This window comes from Vulpes vulpes, chromosome 9 (genome assembly GCF_048418805.1).
Source record: "Vulpes vulpes isolate BD-2025 chromosome 9, VulVul3, whole genome shotgun sequence".
NCBI classification, from domain to species: Eukaryota; Metazoa; Chordata; class Mammalia; order Carnivora; family Canidae; genus Vulpes; species Vulpes vulpes.
The window spans coordinates 71,116,495-71,130,623 of record NC_132788.1 but is presented as its reverse complement, the minus strand read 5'-3'; the positions used below and the strand labels follow the sequence as shown (position 1 = coordinate 71,130,623).

General features: G+C 38.1%; 1 protein-coding gene across 4 annotated transcripts in view; it reads right to left on the bottom strand.

Annotated features, from left to right (window-relative positions):
* CNTN3 (contactin 3) overlaps positions 1-14,129 on the bottom strand; it is a 326,552-nt gene that overhangs the window by 20,921 nt on the left and 291,502 nt on the right. For all 4 annotated transcript variants that reach the window (XM_072720423.1, XM_072720424.1, XM_072720422.1 and 1 more), the window contains 3 exons: positions 13,979-14,049; positions 12,781-13,015; positions 10,393-10,508 (listed from right to left, as the gene is read on the bottom strand). In XM_072720423.1, the coding sequence (XP_072576524.1) occupies positions 10,393-10,508; positions 12,781-13,015; positions 13,979-14,049 (422 nt within the window). The remainder of the gene's footprint in view (positions 1-10,392; positions 10,509-12,780; positions 13,016-13,978; positions 14,050-14,129) is intronic.

Sequence of the window (14,129 nt, the reverse complement as noted above, 5' to 3'; positions counted from 1 at the left end):
ATCCTTAGCTGTCAGAGTCATGAGGACAACAGACACTTGTGGGGACTGTGGCAAAATAGCCAGCCAAGTTTCATCTTAGTAAGGGAGCCACTGTTTGGCTCTGATTGACTGAGGGAAGATAGAGCCAATATTTACAGGTCTTTTTTTTATTTTTTAAGATTTATTTATTTATTTGAGAAAGAGAGAGAGAGAGAGAGAGATAAAATCTCAAGCAGACTCCCTGCTGAGTGTGGAGCCCAATGCAAGGCTTGACTCCCTGACCCTGAGTTCAAGACCCAAGCTGAAATCAACTTGGACACTTGACCCACTGAGCCACCCAGGTGATAAAGGAGAAACCTTTATTTTAATGTGAAATGGTTCAAATTTAGTGTTGGCTCCATTTTTTAAAGTCATTGTCCAAACAAAGCCCGTTTATGAGCTACTTTGGTGACCAGTTTTAAGCCCTCTGAGAAAAATACACTAGAAATTACTGTTTTTTTTAAAATGAATAACCATAAAATTCTTTATTTAAAAAAATTAGTAGCAAAGTATAAATCTCAGATTTTTCAATAATGATCCTAAATTAGCACACTAATATACTAGAACAATATTTTCCCTACATATGTATATGTGTATATATATGCATGTATGCACATATGTGTGTAAATGTGCAAATTTATGTATGTAAATGTATGTGTTTTTATTTATATTTACATTCATATTTATACTGGTATATAGGACCCCTTAAATTCATGTAAAATGCTGTGTCCATGTATATATGTAAGTACATTTCTCTTGGAAAAGAGTTATTAATTTTTATAAAAACCTTACAAGGAGGATATGAATTCAAATGATCAGGACTAATTGAATATGTTGTTTCTATTAAGTTAACAGTGAAACCTGATGATGACATTTTAGCAAAGAAAAACCCACATGTCTTAGGGAACCTGTTTTACCATTGCAAAAGAAAACCACATAGATTGTATTCATTAATTGAAGATAACATACAAAATTGTCTTTTATAAAGCCATGGCCAAGTAAATTGTTAATGGATACAAAAAACTGGTACAGATTCCATATTCAACAACTGTTAACACTAGGTAGTGTTAGGTTTAGAGGACTCCAACTTGGTTAGACACATTCCCGGCCCTTGAAAGCATTATCTACTTATTAACTAAGAATGACACATAATCAATAATTAAAATAAATGTTACAGACAGCCTGAAATTGCAGCCTTGGACATAATATAGATTGGGGAAAGAAATCACATAATTATGAGCTATTAAAATCCTCCCTTAACAGATGGAACAGCAGAGGCACCAAGGAGTTAATAAATAACTCAATCAAGGCCATTGGGTCATACACACTGGTCTCTACTCATGGGCCATTCTTTCTTTGATATGTCAAATTACCTCAATATAAGTTGCCTACAAAAGTGTTCCCTAAGTGAATGACTTAAAGAAGAAATGAAATTAATTTTCAATTGGCATAAGGAATATTTCTTATAGATTTACTTATAAAAAGTACTTAAGATTTTTGATAGCAGGATGCTTCTGAAGTACTTCATGGGCTAGGATGAGGGATTTATTTTTAGAACTTGGTTGCTGACACATATTAGAAATATTGAGACCACAGAGAAAGTGCCAAATTGAAATGTGATATTAGTTAAAATTGATTAAAATTCTAAAAAATTGAATAAATATGCATACAACTCAAACAAAAATAAAACAGGGTAGTACATTGATATTCCCAATTTTCTATGAGTAGTTAATACATTATGTTCTATAAAATTTTGCCCAAAAATATTTATTAAAGGTGGATAATTTTTTCTTAAATAGGGAAAAGTTTTAAAAAAGTGAAAAAAGAAAAAGAGGAAAGAGTTGAGAATGAAATAAAGACAAAGATCATATTTTCCCTCTCAGTTGTGTTTGGGTTTAAATAGTAAAAGTCTTATAGCTGAGAAAACAGACTATAACTCCATGCTGATTCGGGTTTTATGGACATAACCGCAATGTAGGAAAGAAGAAAGGAAAAGTATCTAGACTGAAGAAGAATCTCTGCAAATATAATTGTCCAGACTATGTCAATTATACTTCAGTTAAAAGATATGATACGGAACATATATATGTATATATATGTTTGTATAATATCTGGAGGGAAAGAATTAATACAACAATGACAGAACATGAAAGTTCCATCTACTAAAGATGAGCAGAGAAAAATATTGCAAAATACATAAAGAACTCTGCCAACAAGAAAAAAAGTTAGCTGACTTAGCTAGTGGGAGACTAGCTACAAGATACTGATCTAAAGTGGATCCCAAAGTAAGTATATCTAAATGTCCAAATTTACTAAAGAAGGGCCTGAATGTATGTCATCAGAGTAGAAGATTAAAACAAACAAACAAACAAACAAACAAACAAAAAAGAAAACTGGATGGATTTGAAAAATATCAGAAAAATACAGTATTAAAAAATAAAGCCACTGATAAAATTAAGTGATAAAATGAATCATGTCTATGTGATTGAAAAGAGAATGAATAAATCCAGACAACATGGAGAGAAAAATAAAAATTATGAAAGCAAGGTTAAGAGATACCAAACATCAATCAAATGAAAAGTTCCAACCAGAGTTTCAGAAGAGATGAAGGAAAAGGCAACAACAAAAGAGAAAACATCTGAGCGTTTTCCAGAATTGAAGATACGCATTTTCGAGTGGCAAATTCTGAGTTTGGGGGTAGGGGGTGGGAAATAAAAGGTAAATCCACTGCAAAGGAGCAGGTGACAAGAATAATTGTGGCTTTCAGCATTTTTCCATTGCTATAAGCATGAGAGTAAGAGCCCATCTTCTTGAATAGCTGTGTATCACTGTGCCTTGGTTTGCTAGTACCAGTGTACCCCTGTGAAGAGAAACAACTGCACTTCTCGGTATGGCAGACAGCAGGAGGGACAGATGCCAAGTTGTGGTCACACACATGACGCTGTGTTTGTCTTGGTTATTACCACAGCTCTACCACCCGCAGCAAAGCCTGCACAAAGTAAGCACTCAGTATTACTGAATTCTTAAATGATTTAACAAATGAAGTCTAAAATGCCACTTTCCTTTCCACTGGAGATTCAAAGATCCCCAACCCCTTGGAATCTCCTTTGGAATGCTAATGAGCTATCTGGTGGTTGCTGGTTCTTGGATAGCTTTGGAATGGGGGCTAGATGCCAGGGGAACTAACCTTATAAATAGAGGGTGGGAAATTTCAGCCCCAGCTCCTGACAAGGGGCTAAAGGTTGGGTTACTGAGGTTAACTAATGATCACTGATGTACTCATGCCTATGTACTGAAGCCTCCTCCATAAAAAGCCCAAATCGAAGGGTTCAGAGAGCTTCTGGGTTGGTGAACACTCTAAGATGCTGAAGGGATGCTGCTGGAGACAGTGTGAAAGCTCTGTGAGTGCCCCTTCTACAGAACATGTTTTATGCATCTCTTCCATTTGGCTGTTCCTAAATTGTATCCTTCATAATAAATATATAATGGTAAGTAAAGTACTTTCCTGAGTTTTGTGAGCTGTACCAGCAAGATCTCAAACCCAATGAGGAAATTGTGGGAGCTCCTGATTTACAGTCAACCAGAAGTACAGGAGGCAGCATGGCATCTGAGGTGTGTATGGGTGGGTGTGTGGGTAGAGGAACTGGTAGCCTTGTGTTCTACACCCTTAATTGTGGTATCTGAAGCTAATTCTAGGTTGATAGTGTCAGAATTGAACTCAATTTTAGGATACCCAACAGGTGCAGGAGAATTGGCCAGTGTAGAGAAAAAAACCCCAAATATTTGGTGTAAGAAGTTTTTGGTGTGATGAGGGAGCAGAAGGCTAGCTGAAGACAAAGCACAGGCTGACACCCTGCAACATCCCCCTCCTCACCATAGGCTATGCTATACATTCCTAGGAAGCTCCCAACTGTCTTAATTTTAATGCCTTGCTAGAGGGAAAGACAACCTTAACTTGACAACGGCAAGGCCTCCACTATTTGCTGGTCCTTTTTAGCTTATGAAAGTTCTTTTGAAAATCTCCCTTTACCTTACCTCCCCCAACGCCAAGTATTATAATCAGCCACCCCTCACAACCTCGGGGCAGCAGCTCCTTCTGCCAACAGGTCCTGTCCCCCTGCTTTAATAAAACCACTGTTTTGCACCAAAGATGTCTCAAGAATTCTTTCTTGGTCATTGGCTCCGGACCTCACCCCACCAAACCTCACCTAGGTTCCAAAACTACATCTTCTGGATGAGTAAACAGAAACAAACTTGAGGAATATCTGGATTTAAAATGCTATCTCTGTTTCTGTAAGGAATTTGGTTATTTCAAAAACTAATGTCCCTGCTATGAGGAGTCCTTAATATCACTGCACAAGAGATTTCACTTAATTAAAACTTAACACAAAGTGCAATTTATAAAAGTAATGTATTGAATAATGGCACTTTTTTAAGCCATTAAAATACAGTAATGTATTGAAAAAATGGCACTTTTTTAGCCATTAAAATATGGGTATTAAGTCAGAAATACTATTTTAGTAGATTAAAGTAATTTTGTTTATACTTAAAGATTTTCAGAGAGACAAATATTTCAACTTAGCTACTAGAACAAACATATTTAAATAAATACAAGGCAGGCAAAATGCATTCAATAGTGTTTTGGTAGACAAATCTGGATCTATCTTCAATTCTTCTTTACTTGGTTCTCAGTTCTAGGAGGGCTACATGACCCTGGCCCTCTGGCTTCTCACTGGATTTGGCCAATAAAAGGATGGGAGTGTGGGAGGAGAGAAGCTATATTTATTGCCCTGGATCCCTCAGTGCTGAGACACAGTCTGCCAGGGACTACCTTTTCCTAGCAAAGAAAACACACACACACACACACACACACACACACACACACACACACACACACACACACTTCCAATTATAAAATAGGTCATGAGGATCTAACGTACAGCAATGGTAACTGTGAAGGTAGGTCTTTTATATTTTTTATATTTATTTTATTTTTTTTCTTTTTAAAGATTTTATTTATTTATTCATGACAGACAGAGAGAGAGAGGCAGAGACACAGGCAGAGGGAGAGGGAGAGAAGCAGGCTCCATGCAGGGAGCCCGACATGGGACTCGATTCTGGGTCTCCAGGATCACACCCCGGGGTGAAGGCGGCATCAAACCGCTGGGCCATCGGGGCTGTCCCAGGTCTTAAAAGTTCTCATTACACACCCCAAATTTGTGACTATGTGTAGCAACGGATGTTAACTAGTTTCATTGTGGTGCTCATTTCACAATATATACAAATATAGACTCATTATGTTATATACCTGAAACTAATACTGTACCTTCAGTTATTATCTTAAACACATACACACAGCTCCATTTGAACAACCCACACTCATACACAGTTACTGCTCTCTCTAGCATAGCTAATCCTCACTCTGAGCCAAAAAAAACTGCATCTTTTCACTGAAATTCATTTTTGCCTGTTTCCTGTTTGTTTAAATGTGGCTCAATTGTTTCTATCCAATTTTTCTAAGTACATTTGATTCATTCTAGAATGAAGTTAATTTTTTGCCTGATAGTAAGGAATTAGACTTAATGTACATTCTTTTTTTTTCAGTAGAATTTTCACACTCTCAAAAAATTACTTAAATATTTGACATCTTTTCCATTGTAATTAAAATGTTAGAAACCAAGCACATTCTGTAGAGCTATTTGGAACAGGAGTCTGGACAAAGAGGACAAAGAAGTCAATAGTTAGGCATTTTGCACACATTTTTGATTGTGTTGCCCTCCCACACATTTAAAAAAATCTACTAAGTTTCCCCCAAATATATTAATCTGTATTATTTCACAATTGTAGACTTTTGTTTCAATCACTTATCAAGGTCATTCTCCCAAGTTTTATTTTTTCAAGGCACATAATGGCTTTAAGAAATTGATGGTATATACCATGCTGTAACTTTGGAGCTTTTGTTCCTCTGGCACTTCCTACCCATGAACTTAAACACTCTGCATCCTCTTTATCATGTCTGTGTCTCTTGTTCCTATCCAAAGGGCACAAGAAAAGATCTAAGCCTGAGTGTTACGGTTTAGCAGATGAAATAAATTGGAGCCTAGGGAAATGAGCTCCTCAACTACTACTTGGTCAAATCAGAAAGAAAATTAGTCTAGATGGTAATGATGATGTGTGCTCAGCATGCCACGTGGCACATGATCAACCCTCACTGAGATGAGAGAAGAGCAGGAGCTATTAACAATTTTAAAGCCATATTGGGGAAACTGCAACCCAGAAAGTTAGCCACATGACTGGTAATTAAACACTCTGCTAAGTCATTTGTTTTTCCACGTTAGTGTTTAAATCATTATTGAACCTAAGAAAAAATATATTTTTATCCTGGTGTAATTATATAAATTATTTCTTTAGATTCTCCCAATTAGTGCATCCTTCCCTTAGCTTGTTTTCTTTCTCTTCCTATTTAACAAGCATGTGGGAAAGAAATTTTCTGTAGTTGCTTCCTTTCAACACTGTATTCATGCTACATTTTAAAGAAAGATTTTATCTATTTATTCATTTGAGAGAGAGAGAAAGAGAGAGAGGCAGAGGGAGAAGCAGGCTCCATGCAGGGAGCCCAACATGGGACTCAATCTAGGGATTCCAGGATCACGCTTTGGGCCGAAGGCAGGTGCTAAACCGCTGAGCCACCCAGGGATCCCCAAATTTCAAGATGAGTCACATTTTCCCATTGCCTCTCTCGTCTTTTTGTCTCCTAGCCCAATGGCAACACCAGCACCAATAGAAACAACAGCCATTGAGCTGTACACTTGGACTGTGCCAAGTGTTTCTATATTTCTTCCTGTTTTTCAAATTTTTCCTTCCAAAGAAATCTTATCCTGGTGACCAATACTCAAAACAGAGAAAAGCCCAAGTCTCTTTGGGCTGTTTTGATAGTAGTTGCTTTATCTCATTTTATTCTCCTATGTTGCAGTGTATTATTTACTATTATCATCTTTATTTTAACTGAGCTTTGGAGAGCTTTAATAACTTGCTCAAGGCCACAGAGCAGTAAGATAGTAGAGTCAAAATTGCATTTATTCAATCAACACATATTTGTTTGCATGCCTCCTGTGTGCCAGATAGGACTCTTGGCACTTGGCATACATCACTGAATAAACAAGCAGAGTTCCCAGTCCCTTGTGGAGCTTATATTCTATCCTAGTGGAATTGAAGGCAAGTTTGTCTCATTCTAAGATGGTGTGGACTTAATAAGGTACCATGCTGGCTCTCTTTGGATTCTTTGGTTTTCTCTTTCATCCAATCACTCTTTCTTTCCTGACAGGGACAATAGAGGTATAATTGAGCTTTCTTTTAGAATACTCTTTTTTAAAGATTTTATTTATTTATTTGACAGAAAAGAGAGAGAGAGAGAGAAAGCACAAACAGGAGGAACAGCAAGCAGATGGAGAGGGTGCGGGAGAAGCAGGCTTCCTTCTGAGCAGAAAGCCCGACAGACCATGGGGCTCCATCTTAGTACCTAGGATCATAACCTGAGCTGAAGGCAGATGTTTAACTAACTGAGCCATCCAGGCACCCCTCTTATAAAATATTATCAGCTTACATTTATATAATGCCAAATTAATATCTATCTGTCCCTATGCTGCCAAAAAAATTGCCACCAACTACTAACTTTGCTGTGGTGCTTTGAAATCCACAAAGCCCATTTCTGTATATTCTCTTGTTTATTTCTCTTAACTATTTCACAAAGTACAACCAACTCTCAAATTATGATTCTGTCTTGTGGTTTGTAAAGGGCAAAGTTATTAATGGGAGATGTGTATCTCAGTCTAATGTCTGAGGCAAGAAAAATGTGTTTATTTTCTTTAAGTAAATTTGATTTACCATTGAGTTTCCTATCCTGCTCAGCTAATGGGAAATTCAACCTCAGTCACTGCTGGGGCACCCATTCCCAAAACCTTAAGCCAAGAAAGCTTAATATAATATTGATTTGATCCCTTTGGTTCCTGGACCATGCTTGGAGAACGGAAAATCACTGATCATTGCTGAATGTGGGAAACACATGTTTCCTCCTGTGATCTTGCCACCAACATAGAGATTGCCAGGTAGAAAGGCATGGGGCCCCCTAGATTTTAAAAGCCTCAGATCTTTATACCACCAAGGTCACCTGCAATTTCTCTTCTATTTTTTCCTCAGTGGCATTTTCTTTTTTCTTACCCTCCAGGATACATGGAACTCTTCTTATTGGCTTGAGTTTTGGAAACAAAACTAGGAAGAAAGTACTTTTGCAGGCAATTCCTTCTAACAACCATCATAAATTCTCTTAAGGCAAAGGAGCTTAGAGTTGAAGAATTGCTTGAGGATATTTACAGGGGAGAATTCTATTTATTAGTATTTCAAAAATTCTTTTGAGATACTGTTTACACTTATGGATTGTTTATTATTACAAGCCAGAAACTGTGAGAAGCACATTAAGTGTCTAATATCATTCAATACTTCCCAAATCCTAATAAGGCTATGCCAATTACTGCCCTATTCTGCAGGTGTGGAAAATGAGGCTCACAGACTTTATGCAACTTTTCCAGCACAGCCAGTGAGTGGCAGTCAAGATGTGGCACAGGTTCGAGCTCAGAACTACTTCCTTTTAGATCTCCTTCCATCCCATTTACCTTTCCCGACAATGCCGTTTCTCTAACCACTGGGGAGCTACTAAGGGTTTCCCACCACCTTTCACTGCTTCATAGAATTGAGGGAACATTCCAACTAAATGTTCTTGGCTTCCTCTCAGGTGCTGATCAAGGTGGTCTGTAGTGTTTGTGTGGTGTTTCACTTCTTTAAGTCTGCATGGCTCTGTTTCTAGTCAAGTTTCTCTGGGTTAGGACTCATGTGTCCTGTACTGAAGGTGTGGGAAGACCTTTCCCTATGGATACCTACTAAAAATATATATTAAAAAGACCATTCCTAGATGTTTGGGTTCAGTGAGTCCAGGGAGGGACCTGGGGGGTTCATCTTTAGCAAAAGTTCAGGTAATTCTGGTGAAGGTATTCTACAGTACCATCTTGGAGCACCGCTGCTCTAGACTATCTTTTCTCTACTTTATCATTAATATTTATTCAAGTCAATATTTGGTTATCAGAAACAGAAACTCTCCAAATTCAAATATAAAGGGAATTTCCTGAAAAGGAGGGCAAGGTGACATTATGGAAAAAAAATACAGAAAGTCTGCTTGAGAACGGGGCATTGTCAAAGAGCTATTCTATTATGCTGTTTCTGGATCCATGCGTCCCTGTCTCCTCCATTCATTGGAGTTGTATGAGGGTATGTCTGTTCCATCTCATTGCTGTAGATGAGCTTTGTTACACTTGCCCATGTTCTTAACTTGAGAAGCCTGAACTGAGTCCTAAATTTGACATATCAGTGTGTGCATTACACTCAGTAATTACAACCTCTATGTTGCTTCGTTCAATATATCAAACAAGAATCTGACTAGCTCAGCTTAACTGTCCAAGGATCAAGTGGGTACCCTGGTGCAATAGTTTGAGGTTATGTGGAGGGGTATTTGGTCCTGTGTTGCAAATGTGCCTGTGTAAGCCTGCCACTGAATCGGGAGTTATAGGCATGAGAGAAGGTTCTTAAAAAGAGGACTATGGGTGGGGATGAAATCATAACTATGACTCATACAATATCACTGTCAGAGAAGTCTTTTTAATACTACTTTTTGGGCACCTGGGTGGACCAGTTGAGTAAGCATCCAACTGTTGATTTTCGCTCAGGTCATGATCTCGGGGTACTGATATCAAGCTCCAAGTGGGCTCTAAGCTCACTGGGGTGTCTGATGGAGATTCTCCTTCTCCCTCTGCCCCTCCCCCCACTTGCATGCTCTCTCTCTAGGAAATAAATACATAAATCTTCAAAAAAAAAAAAAAGACTTTACTTTTTATCCTGCCAGTTCTCAGATCAACTGCTTCCAGTTCTAACTCCTCCCTAGTAACCATGGGGCCCAGTAAGAATGGTTCTTTCCAATGTTGAAAGTCATCTGCGATCTGGCTCTCCTGTGTCTATCTGCAATCATCCAACCTACAGGAAACTTCTTCACGATCATGATCTACACCAAAACCAAAAATCCAACGTCCAACTAACTGTGCCACCAAGGCACTGCACTGTTTTTTGTTTTCTATCCCAAGTTATTTTATTCAGCTTAAGTTAAACTCAATATCCATTGATAATCACATGGGACAATGTACTGGTAAAATTTCAACAAAAGTTAGACTTTAGTTAAGATGTCATTGTTAAAAAGAATTTTAAATGAAAGGAGACAAGGTGCCAAGGCAACATACATACACAGTCTATCTAATTAGTTTTAAAAGAAATTACCTCATAGCCCAGTAAATGTCCATTGCTTAACTTCCAAGGAATGGTGTTCCATGACACTTCAATTTCTGAGGAGGAAAGGCTATTTGCAGACACTCGAGATGGAGCTATTGTAGGCTCTGTTTGGCAAAAGCAAGTGAAATACAATTATTATTTTGATGGTTAATTTAAAATCTACTGGAGTTCTTATTTTAAAAAAAGCACTTTAACATATTTGAAAACACAATAAAATATAAAAACATTTGAAAACAAACCATCTCCTGATCTACTTCCATGCCTTGGGAATAGACAGGCTTTTCCTTGCTAAATAGCTACAGAAACTGTTCTTTCCTCCATTGCAGTTTTTTCTTAGTATCTTTTCTGCCCTTCTTTCCCTTTGTTCTCCTCACCAGATCATTATTTATCTCCCCTTTATCCCACAGCTCCTGCTTGGGCACTCCTATGCCCACAAATGCTGCCTATTTGTTTCTTTGTTTAATTTTGTCTTGTTAAACAAAGTCATGCTCTACAAAGTTCATTTATTCAATCAGTATTTACTGAGTGCCTTCTGTATCCAAGGCCCATAGGAAGGGTACACTTAAATGAGATGAAGCAAATTCCAGGAGTTTACTGCTTTGAAGGAGTCAACAGACATGCACAGAACATTATCACACAACAAAAAGATTCCTTTGTAATAAACAACTCTTAGCGTTAGGAAATCACAGTGATTCTCCTCTCTCAGGACACAGCTCTGAGCAGGGACCTCCCCTCTCCTAATATCCATTTCTGTGTTAAAAGATACTTCTTCGGGGCCATGCTGATTGATAGTGAAGCAGAGTCTTGGTCCAAGGAAGAGTCTATTAGATTTTTCTCTCCTGAGAATTTGAAACTTGGTTTGAACAGATGAGGAGTACTTGAGGCCAGTCAGTCCAGCCCTGGCACCCTAGAGGGTCAAATGGTTTCTGAGGCTCCAGAGCTTCTCTTATGAATGACCTTTATGAGGTATGCTGTTTAAATCTTCCTTTAATTCAATAAGTCCTAGTGTATTTCCAACAAATCTCTCATTTTTTTTTCATAGAAAAGTCAAATCTGTTTCGGAAGTTTGGAACAGAAAGTCCTTTACCCAGCTTATCGTGGTGGCAAGAATAGTAATAGGAGGAGGAAAATACAGGGGGAAAGAGGGTAAAAGGCTGCAGTTAGCCCTCTCCCCAACCGCCACCCCTCCCAATCCAAGATGCACAGGGTAGGCAGTGTCTGAAACCTCCCTGATTACCTGCTATCCTTCCTCTGAACCCTACCCTTGTAATGAATATCCTTGGCCACTCTTGGAAATGGGGTCTGGCTATGAATATAAAGGCTCTTTTTTTTGGTGAAGATTTTTATACTACTTGTTTTTCTCTCAGAACTCCACATAAAAAGAAAGGATATGAATAGTGTCTGGAGTATTAAAAAATGAGTCTTCTTATTATTTTAGACATGACAACTGTGGACCACCTTCTACAATTTATTTCAAGGTCTCAGGGCGGAGAAGATACTGTGAAATCACATTTCATGAGTTCAGAATGGTGAAGAGCAAAGACTCTGGGTTAAAATACTTGCTTAGTAAGTCTGTATGGAGTTTGGCAAGTTTATTAATTTCTTTCATTAAACTTCCATTTTCTTACCTGTAAATGGGCCATAATAACAGTACCTACATGAAATTCCCCCTTAGAAAATCAAAATTAGGTAAAGTCTGGCAATGATAAGTATTCAATACACATTATCTCCTGCCATTCTTATTAAGTTGAACCCCATGGGATAGCCAATATTTAGCTGCTTTTGTCTTATAAAAATGGCAATTTCATATGATTCTCCCCATAACAATATTTTCTAAAGAGATCCCATAGTTGAGGTAGGTATGAAAGAAAGGCAGAAAGATGGTACGGGTCCAGAGTGGGGTGTGTACAAATCCACACTGGCTGGAACTGGTGCCTCACATCTTCGAGCCCATACATTGTACACTTCTCCATAACACTTCTGTCCTCCCACACTACTCTGCTAACATGTTATTCTCAGGTCATGGGAAACACTATAAGAATTGAGATTAGGGAACTTCCATGAGAATACCTTAATCTTATCCCCAAAAGAAGAAGGCTGTGGAAGGCAGTGCTGTTCTCTGCTTCACAAGCTGGAACTCAGAATGTACTCCTCATCCACAGACTTTAACCTTTAGTTATACCCTTTGACTAGCTACTGAGTCTTGTGCTTCATGGTTGATATTTATGACCTGGACTGTGAATCTAACTGTGATTATTCAGTCATTATTCTTGTGAAGAAATTTATCTGAAGTCACAAAGAATTTCCACATCAATTTTGGGAGCATTAGTGGTTTATTAGGATAGAAACAATACATAATAAAAATATTCCCCATACCTTCTTCTGCAGAAAACACTGTAGTCACTGGGCTAAATGGTCCTTCCCCTTTGTTATTATAAACACCCACTTTCACTTCATACAATGAAAATGGCATGATGCTTTCATTCCTAAAGACATATCTTGGGGTATCAGGGGATGTGACCACTGTCTGGATCCAGTTGGTAACTCCAAGAGGGCGGAAAGCAACAACATAACCAAAACCTCCACCGTTCTGTAGTTCTTCAGGGACTGGCTACAAAGGAAAGACATTAAATCACGCTTACACATGAGGGCAAGACAAAAATAAATGGAGCTATAATCCTTAGCCTTTTGCAAAACCCATCAAATAATAATCAACATCATATTAAGCAGTTACATAAAAAAGGAAAGAAAGGTCGGTGGCACAGCCACCTGCTTTTAAAGAGACATATGCCACTCTTTCATAACCATCCAGATAACTAATTGGAATTCTCCAAAATTACTCAGATATTTTGAGCATCCTGTAGCCCCAACCTGAGTTATGTATCATAAAATATACATTCAGTTGAATATACTTTATGTCTTGAGTCATATAAAAATACCTAATCCCTAATGTTGACTTTACAGAAAGAAATTACCCATTGATACGATGCCAAAGTACAAAGGCATAAAACTATATTTAAAAAAAGGTAAAAACTATGTATTAAGGTTAAAGCTGTATTTAGATCGTGTCAAAAATTTCTATTGACACTCCATCAGGATCTCTTAACTTCCTATTTTTTCAACAACATCTTCAAATAACACAGCCAATTCTCATGCTTTCTGACTTTAAATGTGTTAATTAAGATTTTTCCTAATTACAACATAAAGCAAGAGCTGAGAGCATGGCCAGGCAGCAAGCACCTGCTGGAATCAGTGTGTGCATCATCAGTGGGGTTACAGTTGTATGGAAAGCTGTGAGAACCGCTTGAGAGCAAACAGCCAGGACTTGACTCTCACCTCTGTGTTTACCAGCCAAATGACCCTGGGCAAATTATTTAATATCCTCTATGCCTTAGTGTTTTCATCTATAAAATGTTGCTAGAGTGAAAGGAAAAAAGTATACAAACTGCTAGAAATAGTAATTAGCATAGGGTGAGCTACTAGTATTACCACCACCTCCAATACCACTACCAGCACCAGCCAGGCATCCATGATGGGAATAGGAAACCCCAGAGGACACCTTTCAGACACTTACATCCCAAGTTATCACCAGCTCAGACCGGCTTCCACCTCCTCCACTGACTTCTGAAGGAGGCACTTCTGGAACTGTGTAGGTCAGAGAGACAGAGATAAAACCTTATTTGCACTTGGTAATATTTAACTGAAAGATGATTCAATGTTGCTTA